Source organism: Strigops habroptila, chromosome 1, assembly GCF_004027225.2.
Source record: "Strigops habroptila isolate Jane chromosome 1, bStrHab1.2.pri, whole genome shotgun sequence".
Taxonomy (NCBI): Eukaryota; Metazoa; Chordata; class Aves; order Psittaciformes; family Psittacidae; genus Strigops; species Strigops habroptila.
Window position 1 is genome coordinate 130,377,723 of NC_044277.2, and position 17,366 is coordinate 130,395,088.

The 17,366-nt window shown below is 40.4% G+C and overlaps 1 protein-coding gene across 2 annotated transcripts in view; it reads right to left on the minus strand.

Moving 5' to 3' along the window:
- RAPGEF5 (Rap guanine nucleotide exchange factor 5) overlaps positions 1-17,366 on the minus strand; it is a 163,642-nt gene that overhangs the window by 11,862 nt on the left and 134,414 nt on the right. For both annotated transcript variants that reach the window (XM_030486562.1, XM_030486553.1), the window contains exons 17-23: positions 15,991-16,140; positions 13,229-13,326; positions 11,344-11,466; positions 9,960-10,138; positions 6,573-6,663; positions 4,109-4,159; positions 2,910-2,997 (exon numbers count right to left, since the gene is read on the minus strand). In XM_030486562.1, coding sequence (XP_030342422.1) covers positions 2,910-2,997; positions 4,109-4,159; positions 6,573-6,663; positions 9,960-10,138; positions 11,344-11,466; positions 13,229-13,326; positions 15,991-16,140 — 780 coding nt within the window. The remainder of the gene's footprint in view (positions 1-2,909; positions 2,998-4,108; positions 4,160-6,572; positions 6,664-9,959; positions 10,139-11,343; positions 11,467-13,228; positions 13,327-15,990; positions 16,141-17,366) is intronic.

The following is a 17,366-nucleotide window of genomic DNA, read 5'->3' on the forward strand; positions in this document are numbered from 1 at the left end:
CCCCAGCTGAGACTGGCCAGTCCCTGAGCCCAGAGCTCCATGGGGACACAGCTACCAGATGCTGGAGTAGACTCTGACACCCCTTCATTTCTCTCTGTGGGACACGATGACTCTGAAGTCCCCCTCAGAGACAAAGGAATACAGCAGCGGCCAGCCAGGGAGGTTAAACACAAGCCACTGAACTGAAGTTCAAAGCCTTGAAATAAGCATTATGGCTAGGGAAGAACCACCATAGTGTTGTAGGAGAGATTTTGCAAAGGCAACAAAAAGGTCAGTGAGAGGAAAAGGTTTATATTTGGCTCCTGGAAGGGAAATGAACACAGTGCAATGAACTGGGGGGGGGGGGGAGGGGAAGGAATATCAGGCAAAACAAAACAAATGTTGCTAAATTAAGATTACAATTAAAACAGTAGCTTGAGGTCATTTTCTCCATTTAGGACACAAAGTGAGACCTATCTTGGACACGAAGCACCAGGGACATGGACAGATTTCCCCATGGGGACTGAAGCTCTGACTCCAGTAATACATCCTCCTGGTTACTGAAAATACTCGGATACTAGGAGTATCAATACTCAGATACTACTTGATACCAGGAGCATCCCCAGTCGTGCCCCTATCAGCTCTCTCCCGGATGTGCAGGCCCCCAGGAGTACCAGGAGGAGACAGCACTACTGCAATGAGACAGTACTCTAATACCATTGCTTCTTAAAAGTCACAGCTGTGCCTGCCAGCAGGCAAATGACACATAGTAAATGGGAAACATCTCCTTCTCAGCAGAGGTGCCAACCTCATCTCTAGGACTCCCTCTGATACCCACTTGGTCCTCCAAGTTTCAGGGGACTTTACAACACCCCTGCAGCTGATGCTGGGGTTTGCTTTGTAACCCCCCACCCACCTTCATCCTCCCCGCTAACAGCCAACCTGATTTATTTCCTTTTGTTTCAAAGACTCATGCTGGGCCTGAGGGGCATTTTGTAATTGCTCCGAATGGAAATGTTAATGGCTTCACATGCTGGTGGAAACCTGGGGCTTGGACTCATTAGGCAGAGCTCTGTGGGGAGTGATGGAAAGCTCCTGTGACCCCAGAGCTGCTGGGCTGGGGTCTGCGTCGGGCAGACAAGATGCCAGCATGGGCACACCAAGCCCAGCCCACACTCCTGAGCAAGTGGGGCAAGCACTATGCAGGAGGAAAGAAAGGAGCAGGACCCTCTACACCTCCTCTACTGGGCTGCTTTGGGGCAGCCAGGGAAAGGGACAGGGAAAGGAAATGGCTTCAGGACACACGCATTACTTGTCTCTGTATCACTGCGGTTAAAAACGTCTCTTCTAACAAAAAACTTACACCGGAAGCAGAAATTTCCACAGAGCTTTTTAAGTTAATGACAGCAATGTGTATATCTCTGAGGGTGGAAGGAATAGAAATCTAATTTGCAGCCACAACTAAGAGTCTAGATAAATTCAGTGGAGCAGAAAATTGCATCTGAGCTCGGTTGTAAGAGTACATCATGGTGTTCTATTACACGTTTGAAAAATCTGCCTGATTTTCCAAAGCTGAGCCTGTATACTGTAAGAGAGCTCTGCATTTAAATTTAATTAACTTTAAAAGAACACTGCAAAGTTATTTTTCATAATCAAAGAAAGGTTATTCATGATTTTCAGTTTTGTCTTGAAGCAAGTCTTGTTTGTCTTGTGCTGAAACACATTAATTTGTTGAGTTACTAATGATTTCTATGCTACCCATGCTTATTTTACTGGTCTTGGAAATAGCGTTAATATAAATATGCTTGACATGGAAGAAAGTCCTAGGTACTGTGCGATACTTTGGGAATTACCAACCTTGGCAACATCTCCTTATGGATTGCTGTACTGAAGAAAATTACCGTATTAATTTGCAAAGTCTCCTTGCTATCTCCAATACATTTTAGAGTCATAAATTCTGCTTACGTGCATGTTCTAATACAACATATTGTACTGCTGTGCAAATATCATTGCTACAAGTTACTTGTTTATGTTTGCTGTCTTTTGTTTGCAGGCAAGACATACTCGAGAACACTTAAAAAACTATTGAGAAGCCGTGGTAATTGTATCCATCTGAATTAATGCAAACTCCTTTGATGTGTGTGAAGAGGGGAAGTGCCTGATGACTCCTGAACTGTCACCAACTGATCTGGAGAACTGTCTTCAAACATTTTAAACTCATAGCAGCAGCAGCAGGTTGGAATAAACAGCCTAAAGAGAACACTTTCGGAATACAGGAATAATTAAATGGATTTGCCATGTTCAAAGACATTCAAAGACAAAGCAATTAATAATTAATGATTCCAAGACAAGAGAATATTTGAAATGCCTGCCATTTAATTAGCTGCCCAGCTCACTGCATTAAGCATGTAGTTGTATTTTATTTTAATAATTTTGTAAAAATAATTTTTTAATAAGATTTTATTTATCTCTTTCAGACCTATAAAAGACTTGAAAAACCCTACTCTCAGGACAGAAAGACAGGGCAGGTTCCGCCTTTAGGGTGTCAAGGGGTAGGTTCACCTGGTCGAGGCATGGCAAGCATCACAGAACAGCAGCATGACCGAGGCTGCTTCCATAGGTGCAGCCAGCACAGCTGGGCAGCCCTGTTCAGGGGTTGCAAGGTCTTGCTTCTCCACTGAAGAGGACGCGGCCAAAGCAATGGCACACTGCTCTATCCACACCTGACAGGAAGGTACTGAAAACCTATGTGAAAATTGCCATCTTCCCCCTGTCATAAAAGGCAGATACTTATTATCCAGATCAAATGCTATCTTGTAGATACCACTATATGTGCCACATGGTTATCATAAGGCCAGCTGAAGGAAAAATCACCTTACACTTATTTTAAATAACCACAACGAAGAAGAGCAGCCAGGCTTTAACATTACCTTTCAGAAGTAAGGGCATGAAGGGGATTTTCGGAGATTTCATTTTCTTGAATGCATCTCTGTAAGCTTTGTGATTCAGAGAAGGGTCCTACAAAACCATTTGCGTAATAGAAAGAAAAATCAATAGGCTATAAAAAGAGCAATTTGAAATCCATTACGGGCTTATGATCTGAACATGATTTAGATACAAAAGGTTTCTTTGGAAACAAGGTAGATAAAGGTTTTCTAAGCTAGGTGACTTACTAAACTGAACAGGAAACATAAACAGTGAAAGGAACAAAAGCAATTACATTCCTCTAGATGAAGCAGTGCTAAAATGGGAGCAAGGTGAAGAATAGATTCACTCGGGCTGCTCTGTAATTTCCTCACAAATTTCTATTAGCAAAACCTGTTACGCTTACTATCTAGCACAAAATGTATCTCAGAATGTACTGCTAATCAATTTTTTCCTTAAAAAAAACCAAAACAAAACCAACAACAAACATCAGCAAAGAATGACAAAAAAATCCCAAGAAAAACTGCTCTCAGATCAGTGGGAGCATACTGGAGATTTTCAAAGAAAGTAAGAGTATGTTTCAGTGGTGTTGTGTAAGTAATTCAAAAAGGCATCTGCATTTCCCATACAAACGAATGGTTTTGTACACAAGCTTGCACACAATCTTGAAAACATATTAATTTATAAAAGACTCTAAGTACAGAAGCATGACAGCCGTTGGAAGGCTGGGTCTCATGTTCCCCGCACCAGGCAGCAATCTCACCATGCACCCACTTTCATGACAGCCAGAGGAAACACTTGTTTATTCAGCTTTGATAATGCTGACAAAGACCCTTAGCCTTGGATTTTGATTTTTTTTTCCAGCTTCAGCTGTCCTCCTTTTCTCCTGATCTGCAGCATGTTGCTTCAGATAAAGACTGATTAACCATCAGAGTAAAAGAACAGCTTCCAAACTGATGCTGGGGAACTGACACTACATTCGCCTCTCTGCCCTTTTTCCAGCTGTCAGGAATACAGCTTCTTTCTTTTTGTGTGTTTGGAGACCACCTCTGAGCTCTGAAGAGCTGCATGGCCTTCAGCAAATCACAGATCTGACATGACAAGCTCCAGCTCCAGACAACAAAAGGCAGCCTCTAAATAAATTAGGAAGAAGGAAGGCAGGTAAAGGCAAGCAATGCTGTTCTGCTCTCAACAATGTACTTACCGTCAAACTTTCAAGTTCAGTGAAAAGTTTCTTGAACTTCCCAGGAATTTTCTGAAGTGGGGAAAACAGAGAGAAAAAAAGGAAAGTTGATTTAGGTAGAAAAATGCTGATGCATTTTTATTCCATAGGACTGCTGTGGGTGAAGCGCCTGCTGAAAGTACCAACAGGCAGTCAACCTTTGATCCTCAGCTCCAAGAGCCCTAACTACAGACCATGTTCAGTCAATGCCAGTGAGGCTCCGGAGCCTACAGCCTCAACTCATGGATCCTTCTTTCCTGGAAACTGCTTGTTAGCAGCTGTTTTTATTTTCTTCCCTAGCTTCCATGTCTGCTGTGTTTACCTTAATATCTGTATCAAGATAGAAGCAGTAACACAGGCTGAAAATTCAGATACTGTGATCACATCCAGGTTGAATTATTTGTTGTAACCAATCTTTCCTTAAAACAAGGGTTCTAGAAATTAACAGCCATCACACTCGGTGCTTTGACACACCACCCCCAGTGTTGACCAGTGTTACTGCTGGCACATGCTGGTGCCAGAGAGAGATCTTTCCTTAACAAACAATTAATCCATCTTTGGTATCTCATCCTAATCCCACAGGGAGGTGCACAAAGCACCTTCCGAGGGAGTCCAGGCACAAACTACCTTCTTGCCCCACATGCTAACACCTGCTCTACTCCACAAGCATCCGCTTCCTTTATCTCTAAGATGCTTTAATGGATTCACCTCATTATACTCAAAGCAATTGTTCTTCTCCAATTTGAATTTTGCTGCTGGTATTTCAGACTTGAAGAAGGGTGTGTGGACCTTCAAGCCTACTTTTTCCCAACCATACTAGTTAGTCTAGTAAAAGATATCCCTTCTTAGTACAAATCCTGTCTTGTATTTGTCCTTAGACCCTGGCAGCCACAGTGACACTACCAAGAGAAAAGAGATTTAGAACAATTAAGTGGATGTGCTGTATGATTAAAATGCTAAAATAACTGAACATGGAATTGCAATTGCACACTTTTAACATCTTCAATCAGGGAAAGTTAGGCTCATTAAAACACTGCATAACAGGAAAAAAAAACAAAACGGTAGAAGGTGGTGTTTGGGAGAACACTACTTGTTTAAGAATTCAAGTGCAGAGCCAATGTAGTTTACTATCTAAATGGTTGCTTAAATTTAGGTTGTTTCATTTACAAGTGTAAGCAATTATAATTAATTTATAAACATTGCTCTACTTCCTAGAAGTCACATTACTTATGCAAATAACCTTCTGCTTTTGAAATTTCCAGTGCAAAAAAGTTGTGGGGTTTTTTTTGAATGCATGTGTCTTTATAAATATTTTACACACAGAAACATGACACATTTTAAACAATATGTATGCAGATGCACTCCTTGTTCTGACAAGCAATATATTCTGCTCTTCCTGAGAGAAGTCCACCAGCAGCGCATGATCTCCAGAGGTCTCATCTCACAGCAGAGTTCTACATGTTTCTCTGCGGGACAGATCTACACCACTGCCACCGGGTGCCTTACATGCACTACTTAAACCCTTCTGCTCTCCTACCAAAGCCCAGAGAAATGGGATGAAGACAACCCACAAAAGCAGGCAAGGGCAGACGTCCTCTAGAGAGGCATTTTAGAAATAGGAAAGACAAGGGGTTTCTGTATCATCGTCCTCAGGTGTGTATCTTCTCTAACATTTTTGCTTCACCTGTTATTTAAAGCTAGCTCCTCCTTGCCTGCCTGAGTCCCTGTAAAATCTTCCCTGCTGAAGCAGTCACTGCCCTTGTTTCTCTGCGTGCCGAAGCCACTGACCTGCACAGCGATGTTTCCATATGCATGATTTCTGCTAAGGGGGAAGACTTTGCCTGGACAGTGTTAGATAGGTTTGTAAGTAAGTCTCTTGACGGCCATTTGGCTTCAGCTGTTGGTGCTCACAAATATGTCCAAGGCAGGAGATCACAGCCATTCTCTGTCACTTTGTATTACAGATCAATATTTTTTGAGTACTGCCCACTTGTAGTGTTGGGGGCGTGGGGGAGGGATAAGGCTTCACCTCATCACACTAGACTGCTCCTTCTCCAATTTTCAGTTCATCAGCAGACGTAGCAAGCTTGCAGACATTAACACTCAATAATTCACTTGGATAGAAAAAAAAAATCCACAATATAAGCACAGATCCCAGTCATCTGTTCTGACATCTACTTACAATGCTAGGATTTTTATTTCATCTTTAAGAGGGTAAGATCTCCTTGCTTTGTTCTTATCTAAAAAGCTCTGGAAGGACAGTTTTATTTGAATAATTGTGTATCTGAAGTTTCGGGTCACAAAGAAGTTTCTCTGCTAACACTCACGCCATGTTTGATTTCAGCAAGAAAAAAACAATAATCAGACAGAAAGGGTATTTCACCAGTATACAAACTTGTGAGAAATGGTTTTGACAGGGTCTAAAAGATACAAAGATGCATCTTACCTCCCAGGTCTGAGACAGCCGGCTGACAGATGCAGTGTTGAGACCCATAACAATAGCAAAGAATGAATTCAGATTTCTTTGGGCTTTACAACTGTGGAACAAAAATATGAATGCTGTATTCCAATTTTTTGTACTCAGAATTAGAGATAAATGGAAAGCACAGGTATCCTAGGTTACTGAGTCCCATTTCAACCCTCAGCACTAACATGCAATCATCTTTCACATAATGAACTCATTAAATGTCCTCTCATGACCACCTGCAGTCTAGGTGATGGGGTCTCTAAGAAGTTTTTTAGCAAACGTTCCACTGTCTCATCAACCCTGTTGTTGGCAGGTTATTTTTTCCCTTTGCTGTCAAAAGTAATTTTCCCTTTTCAATGTTCAAGTTACTCTCAGCTGTCCTTTACCATACAGAATAATTGACCTCTATTCTGTTGTATTATAAATATTTTCATCTCCTTTTTCATCTTCTCTGTAAATTGTACATCATCGGTTCCTTCAATTCTCTCTGTGGTCATGGCCTGCAATCTACTTTTCCATATTGTTATTATCTTTCATTGAATTCTTTGTAATTTATTTTAACTTTTCTCTCATGTATTTCCTTCTTACCAAGGAGATGTAGTGAGACAGTGGGGAGGGAAGGAGAAACATAATTACTGGTTTGGCTCTAAGTTCTTACACCTTTCTCCTGTGCAAGTGTAAAACAAATAGCGAATTATTTATTTGGAACAGCATCACACTTTGTCCTTGCCTTTAATTTGTCATCTATTATCAATCAAGGACCTCTGTCACAGTACTGTTCTTTACAATCACGCATTTATTTCTTCAGCTCAGTATTAGCATTCCCTAGCTGAATTACTTTGCATCTATCTAAATTAAATCTTATCCTACTGTTGTTTGCACATGCCACTAGACTCCTTAGATCTTCCTTTTTTTTTTTCTGTTCTCCAATGCATTTGCAACCCCTCATCAATTCTATTGTCTAAAAATTTGATGAATGTTCAATTTACATATCCCCATAAATCAGTTGCAGTTAGCACTGCTTCCAATACAGGTCCCTATGGAATTTGCTTGATACCTCTATGCTTTGACATTTTACTGTATACCATCAGACCCTGCTTATTTCTAGACAATTAGGATATTTGAAATCCTGAAATATTGAGTCCTTTTCAAACAGTAAGATTCCTCTTTCTCTTGCAGATTCTTGAAGGCCACAATAAACATACATGTGCATGTGTGTGTGAGTGAGAATCCTCTTTGAAGATAATTTTATGTACAAATGAATTCACTGCCTTTACTGGGATTTATCAGAGAAAAGCACATGCCAAGGCCTTACTCTGGAAATTTTCCAGCACTTTGTATAAATTTTATAAAGCTTGCACTCGTTGCTGTGTACTATCTTGAGACTGTATTTCTCACCTCACTTCAGCTGTCTTAAAGTTAATCCTAACTTTGTTGCTTAGACTCCTTTTATCATTCAAGTCAGACAGCTCCCAAACGTAATTCATTCTAAAACAAGAAAGGTGTCCAACACAGCTCAAATAAACTGTCTATTGGGTGGGCTCATTTCACACAAAAAACTGCAGACAGAAGGCACGTCTTTTACAGTCAGCCACTGCTTGGCAAGCGAGAAGGCTGCTGTTATAATCTATTCATTCTAAACCTTCATGACCTGTTTCTGTAACTCCTCAAAATGTTAATTTCTAACAACATGCTAATTAATTTTCTTTATGGAATCACTTGTTTTCTATCTTAGACTAGCTCATCAACAGAAGAGTACAAATCTGTGTTTCAGAAACTCCATTTCCCTTTTATGTATTGACACATTTGTGTAAAAGCCTTCCATCTTCTTCAGGTGTTCTTCAGCAGTAAAGCACACAAATGTTCAACATGAGGTGTTAGTCCTGGTGCTTTCCTGACAAGCTGAAAGTCATAGACAAATATTCCTGACTAAATCTGGGAGCAGAAAACAGGGAGCAGCCAGAGCTGCCCACAGCTCCCCACTTCTCTGCCTTAGTCAAAACCAAAATAGCAGGGCTTCTTAGCTTGTGCTTCATGACGAGTCCTGTACTAAGCACACCATCCTTCCACCCTAATTGTTCCTCTTCTATCAACTCTTCCAGAATTGATAAGATACGATAATGTCTTCTTTTAGAAAGCTGCTTTTCTGATTAAAAAAGATCCCAAGCAAACCACACACCCACTTACTTGTGTATCCATTATTTCATCATCTATAGGCTACAATGATGCAATGCACTGGGAAAGACAGTCTGCTGTTCATTGACAACTGTATTTAGTCTCCATAGCTTTGGCTTTTCACATAACAGAGATGGGATTAATTCAAATAAAGCAACATTTTAGTCTGGTGACAAATATATCCCTATTCATGTAGGACAGACGTGAAACTTTTCCTGGAATGCAAATTAATGCTACTGTGGTGCAAGCAAGGCATACAGAACCAACTGTTTTTGACGTAATTTGACCAAACTTGTCCATTGATAAGGCAGAAAATGAATATATTACTGGATACCATACAACTTGCAATCTAAATCAAATCACGTTTATGAGTTACACTAGATTAGATTAGAAGAATTCATTTCACCAAAGGCACTGCTTCAGCAGAGAACAGTCTTTTGTATGTAAGTGCCTTGCAAATTAAATCAACCCAGTCGATGAAGGGAACAAATTATACATTTTCCATGAACATGCATATTCAAATATCGCAGAAGACCTACAAGTGGAAAGAGAGGCAAGGAGAATGGTTGCACATATTTAAATTGCTCCATTTCCTTGGTTACTAAAATAAGACTGATTACAGAGAAAAGAACTCTCTGTGTATATTATATATTTTTATTCTGTTCCAAGGCATAGAAGAAATGCCAGCACTATTTAGTAATAGCACAGGAATAGACTATTAAATCTAATTAATAAAGATCCCCACTCCAATAAATCAGGGTAGTCCGGAGAGGATTACATAGGGCAACAACTCATTGTAGCTAGTTTCCTCTAACAGAGTATTTTTGGTTTCCATGTAGTCTTTGGTGAATAACAGTGCTGCTGCTCAAATAGTTTTGTAATATGGTCTTCAGGTTATCTCTGCTAAGAAAGGAGGTATCTATCTGCACCATCAGGGATTTTGCAGTTGATGCTGCAGATACAGTGGCTAAGTTGCTGGGGAAGACTTGAGCAGCACATACTCTGCCATGTCTAGCTTTGGCCAGTATTATTTGTTGTTATTTACAGACTGTTTTATCTAGGTATGCTTACAACACTATTAAAACACAAAATGAAAAATTAGTTTTCTTTCTTTGCTTTTGCACCTACTTCCCACCAAATAAAGGATGCAAATTCAAGGATTTTTGTTGCTTTGCAATGTTAATAACTTACTGGGCAGCAATCTTGATGAACTTTTTGACTAGCTGTACACGTTTGCAGAGCTGGCCGCAGAGGAGTATCTCAGTAGCAACCCAAAGCTGGACGTCGTTGCACCTTTGAAGCAGAAGACTGAGATTCTCGGTGTTTTCAGCACTGCCCTGTCTGCTGAACGTGAAGTATATCAGCTCTTGCTGGAAGACATTGACAGCGTTATTATGGATATAAAAAAAAATAAAATGTAAATTAATTCTAAATTATTTAGAACTATGTTTTTGAAACATGACTTGGATACAAATTGTGACTTTTTTTCATTATCCACAAGCCAATCACAAAAGATTCTGGGTCTAGGTTTGACTTAGCAAAGTCTAGAGGCTTATTATAGTAGGCAGGTAGACTGGAAGTCCTGCAAGACACAATTTTCTTGTGAGATTTCCTTCTAGCTTCAGCCAGGTATAGGACATAAACAGTTTGTCTCTATTTCATCACTTCCCTTCCAGTATGAATAAGCAGCCATGTCAGATCACTGCAGAATCTGAAAAATTTCCATTCAAACTTCTTCCTAAAAATAGCCAAGTTTTCATTAACAGAGGTGTGGGTCTTGATTTCTGTGCAAAAAACCCCAAAACAACCCAAACTTGACCAGCTCTAGATTTAAAGTGTCTAACCTGAATAAAAGAACATGAAATGAAAGATCAAGGAAAGCATCTGATGAGAAGCAAGGGAATTTCCCCTTCATTTTCTCAGAAAGCCAACATGCTTTTCAGTGAATGGTACTTCTAAGTGACATTTTCTGCTGTTAACTGTGTATTTTACTCAGCAGCTCACACCACAACCTGTAAAAGCCATTGAAACAACCCAATGGGCACTGAAGTGGTCCATTATCCCATTTTATAAAGCCTACCCAGTATTTTTTATCTCACTGAAGCCTAACAAGAATAGTAATGTGACCGTCTAAACTGCTGAAATGGTGAATTCTTTTGTGGTTAAAGTGATATCAAGTACACCTATTTGTGGAGTCCTGTATTTACTGGAACATTATCCAGTGCAAAGGACAACTGGCATATACAACACATTCATACAGGCCAGTTTTAGAGAATAATCACGCCCTTCTACTCTCTGGAGGCAAATCTCAATAAAACTCATCAGATATACAGGGAACATAAGAGATGTCCCAGCACAGGGAAGTTACAAACCTTTCATAATTTTTTTTTTCTCAGTTTTAAGGATTGCAACACATCTCTTGGACCTGATTCAATGCCACCACTACTGAGCTGCCAAATCATGCTGTCATGATGGTGAACTGAGCATCAAGGAATACCAGTGCTCCAAAAAGCATCATAGTGGCACAATGCTGCATGACAGTAATATACCTGGAGGAGGATGCAGTGTTTCTTACCTCATGAATTGCATTGAAGAGGCTCCAGTCAAAGTTTGTTAGTTCTAAGGCAAGATCCCAGGTGTTGATTCCCAAAATTCTCACAGACCTTTGCTGCAATTCCTCATTTTCAGCAAATGGGTGCTAAATCAAGAGTAAAGAAATCCTTAGCAAATTCTAAAAGTTCTGCAATGAAAGAGCTACAGGACCAAGGTACCAAACAGAGCTGAGTAAGTAATCTTCTCTAAGTGCGCTCTGAGGGATTTTCCCCCTACTAATCAAAATCAAGGAGTTATAGCCTATTTAATAAATAGCTTGAAACAGAAAATGGGTCAATAGGATCAATGATTTGCTACTGGATTAGGCCTTCTCCCTCTTCTCTCTCTAAACCTTGAATACAAAACACTGACCAAGCAGACAGCATAATGAAAATCAAATCCCCAAAACCAACAGAAAACAAAATCTGAATTAAGGCAGAAATTTTTATATTGTAAGATAAAGGAATCATTCTGCAAACACACTGGATTTAGAATAAATACACATAACTCGCCCCCCAATCCACCTTTACAAATAACATAAATACACACATTTTATGATTAATCTATTCCAAATGTAATCACCAAATGGTAAAGCATTGTGGGTCCTGATTCATAAAAGTTACTTAGCATATTACTGTGGAAAGCACTGGTACTGCTGGTATTAAGGGTCATTTGACATTTCCTTTATTTTCTTGGATTTCCAAAAGTTTGCATTTCTCTTGGATTTTTTTTACCTTATCAGGCTAAAACTTGGCACATGAACCATCTGCCAAGATAAAAGATTACTCTTACCAGTTAAGCCATTACTTTGGTGCTATATTTCTGACAGTTACAGCAAGTTCTGTGATTTTTATTATGTATCTAATGAAACTAGATTGGCTGTCACCTGTCTGCGCTGGAAACCTTCCCTTAATATCTGCATTTTTGGAGGTGGCTAGAACACCAGAGATAATGGGGATGACAGATTACAATGATAGCGGCATGTCAGCTCTTCAGTGCACATTGATGCAACAAAATGTAAATGGACATTTCTCATCCCTAGGATAAATGCACAGATCCTTAGTGGTACTGACAACAAGTAGAAGTCAGCTGCGGTATCGCCCCTGTGCTTTCCTTGGAACACCTGTATAACTAGCAGAAAACTATTGGAAGAGTAATTGTTTGAGTGCCTGACTGCTCCTGCCTCACTGAGGTTTTGGGAAATCATGGGCAGAGAGAATTTGCAATCCCAGTTTCTGAGGACAGAGAGAATGAGAAAGACATGCTGCCCTTCAATCTGCTTCCCTCCCCAGCACCAGCGAGAGGATGGGGAGACAAGACAGACAGAAGGAAGGGAAGAGGACATACCACCAGTGGTATATGCCAGCCACAGACCGACCATGTATGTAGCTGTCACAGCACTGGGGTTGCACTGATGTCCAGTAATTTTGGTAGAACTCACAAAACAACTATTTCTACATGTAGTAATTCCTTGGGGTTTGTCCATCACCTTGTATGATTATGTACTGGCCACTTGAAGTGTTATAAAGGTACAAGGGAGAGTGGGGGGGGGGGGGAAGGAAAGATAGAAAAAAAAGTCACACAGGCCCCGAATAATCCTCATCCCATGCAGTTCTGTACAAGCACAAGTCAGCTTTTCCAAGCTGATGCAGATTGAAAGATTTAAGCTGTACAGAAGCTTTGGTCTGTGTGGAATTGGTGAACAAATACCATTACTGTTCAGTCAAATAAGTCCTGTTAATGTAAGATGCTTTTTATAGCGCAGCTCACTAAGCTTTACTAAGGAAGCAAAAAATAAATTCTGCATTGAAAAAGCCCTCTTGAGTTAGACAAATAAAAACTGGGAGGTATATAATACAGATTCTTACCAAAGAATCAGTCAGATCTTTCCGGTAGACAAACATACGACTGGATGACTCTAAAGATTTTGAGATAGCCAAGTCATTTGGTTGTAGTTCATGTTTTTCTGTAAAAACCAAAAACAACACACAAAAGCTACAGAAAAGGTGTAAAAGCTGCATATAAATATGAGAAAAACAGTACAAATGTATTCATACAGCCACATCAAGTTCTTAAAATGTAACTATGCATCAGATCCACTCCCTGTGGGGACCATCATCTCTGCACTATTAAGGCACAATAAAGGAAAGATGTCTCTGATGCTGGACTAGACACAAAATCTTCCAGCATCTGCTTTCAAAGTATACTTCACATAGGATAGAACAGAAAGAAACCCTTGAATCATCCATTCTAACCTCCTATACATTACAGAACATTCAATTTCAATCCAATGTAGCTGCTGTAAATGTAGAGACTTTTGCTAGAACAAACTGTTTCAGCCTCCAGAGACTGAGCTCTTGTGTGTCATTAGCAGACAAGGGCAGGGGTGGAGATGTAGCCACACCCATTTGATGGGAAAAGAAGTTTAAAGGATCCCAGCACCATGAAACTCACTCCACAGAGCAGAGCTGAAGAGTCCTTTATAGTACAGTATTTACAAAACTTCTTGTAGGCATAGAGTAATTCAGTTAGGAAACATCTGAGTAAAAGAGCAGGACATACCAAACTGGTAGCAAAGAGAAAGGACTCTTCTTCTCCATTCCAGAGTACTGGTTCACCTCTGGGCAATCTTGGATGCACCAGAGAAAGGTGTTGGGAAAAATAAAGCAAAACCCAGAACACAGCTAAAATCTGCCCTGGGAAAACTGCCTCTTCCTGCAGGCTCCAAGACCTGACACAAGAGATTTGATTACAGTGGCTGTATTACGGAGACCCAAAACCACTACAATCATGTTGACAGCTACCTTGGACTTCGCATTGCCCATGAGGGAGGAGTAGGACCAGGAGGAGTCTGAGAGCCAAACACCATTTCAGGCTGTTTTCCTTCTTATCCATGCTCACACTGACACCAGATACATTTATGCTGAACTACAAGTATGTTTTTTCAAGGTAATTTTGAACAAAAAGAGCTTGCTTGTTCATTTCAGGAGTACAATAAAAACGTGTTCTCTAGTGCTCATACTGCTGCCCTCCAAGTGGATGGCAGATGACAGTTCTGAGTCACGCAAACACAACAAAACTACCAAAGAAAAAAAGAAAAGCATGGCAGGCTCATGTATTATTGCTTGCAGCACAGCACTGACAATGCTAAAAACAAAGATATCAAAATTGTGGTATCTCAAATTAATTCAGGCAATGTGACTAACATTTTAAGGGTTACGATGGCCATGTACAAATGACAATCCTACTGTACCTCTATTTTAATAATTATTTCTTATTGAACAGCCACGTGGCAACCACTTCTATTCTGCAGCTTTCTTGGGAATCAGTGTGGTCTAAAGATAATAGTGTTTTTCATTATTTATGAATTGTTGGGGTTTTTTAGCTAAGTAGGCAGTTAGCACCAGATTTATTGCTATTGGAGCAAAACTTGCTCTGCTTTTGAACAGGAGCACAAGACCTGAAAAACAACAGCAGCCCAGTGATCTTGCAGTGCTGTAAAATGAACTGGAGTGGGCATGCACAAAGGCAAAAACAGGATGCCTGCAAATGATGCAGTCCAGCTGGCCAGGACACCTACATGTAATGCTCCTCTGTGACTGCTCTGTGCCCAGCCTCTCCACAGCCAGAGCAGGGCACCATTTTCCTGCCACCCACACTGTTGCCCTGCAAAAAAATGGTTATTTAATTGACCTTGGCGTGGGGGAGAAAAATGACCTTCGACTTCTGAATCAAATAAAGAAACAGTACAAGCCGGCATCTGTGTATATTTCATTTAACTAAACTGACAAAGAAGTAGCAAAGGTGCATCCTTTGTCCCAGGGGATTGACACCAACTAATGTTATCTGAGAATATGACCAAGATATTCTATACTCTCAGCACCTTTTTGTAGATTCAGCTTCACATTTCTATGCGTCCAGCTAAATTGCTTTCTTTAAATTCCCTAAGAGCCAAAAGATACCACAATGAGCAAAACTATCTCATCAAAGAGCCTGAGACCTGCCAGACCCCAAAGAAATACTTGGGGGTTTGGCTGGTCCTTCGTATCAGCCCACGATCAGTCCAGTCTTCCTTAAAAAAGACAATAAGCCTTTCTGTTCAATGAGAAACGCTAAAATAATAGCAAAAAATGCCAGTTGTAAGCAAAACTGCTTACAAAATATTGCTTAGATTGCTCTTAGTATCTCAACTGTGCAAATACATGTCTCCCTCCTTTCTGCTAGGGAATATTCATTACCCATGCTGTAAATGAGTAAACAGCCACACATATAGTATTTGCTATTCCCTTTTACATTTTTAAAGCAAACCATCGCCTCATCGCCTTCCAAATTAATTTAAATGTGAAAGTAGGAGATTTATCTGTGGGGAACAAATAAAATCTTGCAATACTGCTGGAGACTGAGAGTCCTTTGCAATCCCTTCCCAGCAAGGAGATGCCGTATCCAATGGTACCCAAGAATGAGCTGTTGCCATGGAAACGACTCTCTGGGAAGCAGCTCCTTATTGTTCCCGTGGTCATCCAGCTGTGGGCCCGCACAGGAACAACTGTATCCTTGCACCAGAAAATGTCAGCTCTCCCCTATGTGATGCACTAAAAGGTAAGTAATCAGATGAAGGGGAGTTATTTACCACCAGAGAACGTGACTGTCACCAGCACCAGCTCCTCCTCCGGGTATTGGATCTTTTCTGCTACAATCTTCAGTATCTCCTGAGCTGAAGTGGATAATTGAGCTTTCACACTGACATAGGAGTGCTCTGTTATATACACACGGCAAAAAACTGCACAAAGGAAGAAAGACACATTCAGCATTAGACAGAGACACCTGATAGAGCAGGGAGAATCTTGCAGACCCAACCATGGCAATGCCTCAGCTGCCTGGCTTCTGTGGCTCCTCACCCTGGGGAATGAGAGGGGCAAGCAAATGAAACTGGAGACCCCACAGCAATACCATGAGGATTTGTTACGGACACCCTCCTCTACTGCCTATCATCTTTCCAAACCCAGCTGTTGCCATATTTTCTCCCTTCCTTTTAGGTTCAGATAAATCACCATCCTTTCAATACATTTCATATCTGCTGCAGAAATTGTTTTGGATCTGTACTTCCACTTGGAACAAGAGGATTCACAAGAACCACTCTCCCTGATTTTCAACCTCCCCATCTTCAACTGCTCCTGCTACCTTATCTGTCTAGACATCTAAACTACTTGCATTGCCAGAGTATTTTAGCACCAGTAGAGGCTGCCCAAAGAGCAAAGCAATTAGTTCTGACAACTCTTTCCCTGAATCACTTGCAGCACACATAAAAGGGACTGGTTTGGAGAAATTCCCTGAGTTCATCACTTCCACTGAAGTCCATGAATAGGTTCAGCTCTAGAAGGGAGATTCCCAGCAGCAATGCTGTGGTCAGCTCAGCTAGTACGTTGTTTCTGTTACAAAAACGGATGTACTCTCTGCTTGACAGAATTTTAGGTTTACACCTTTTGCTGAGTATGCTGTAGCCAGTTTTTTGAAATACAGCTGCAATAATTACAAGGGAAGAAACAGGGCTGCAGACTTGCATAAATTACACCTGATATCAGGTATATCAAAGATTACACCCAATAACAAGAATTGCCAGAACTTTTGGTTTCATACTCATTTCAGTGCTTAATTAAACTTTAAATTCCCTTCTACTTTAGCACTTCGTATTGCAAAAAAGCTGCTTATACCAGTATAAGACAAAACTTCTCTTCTCCAAAAGTGCCGGGTTTTAAATTATTTTTATTGGCAGATATATGTAGTTCTGTGCTTGTACTACAAATCTTCACGGTTTCAGGGCACTTTCATTAATGGAGACCATGCCAGAAGCAGTTAAGAACTCTATCCTCAAGAATATTTTTTTTTTTTTTTTGTATTGAAGTAAAGAAGAAATGCAGATGATAAGGAAGAAGGAACTTAACATATGGCCTTGGGGAAGAAAAGTAATTTGATTTTATAATTTTTTCTTAACCTGCCTCTGCTGAC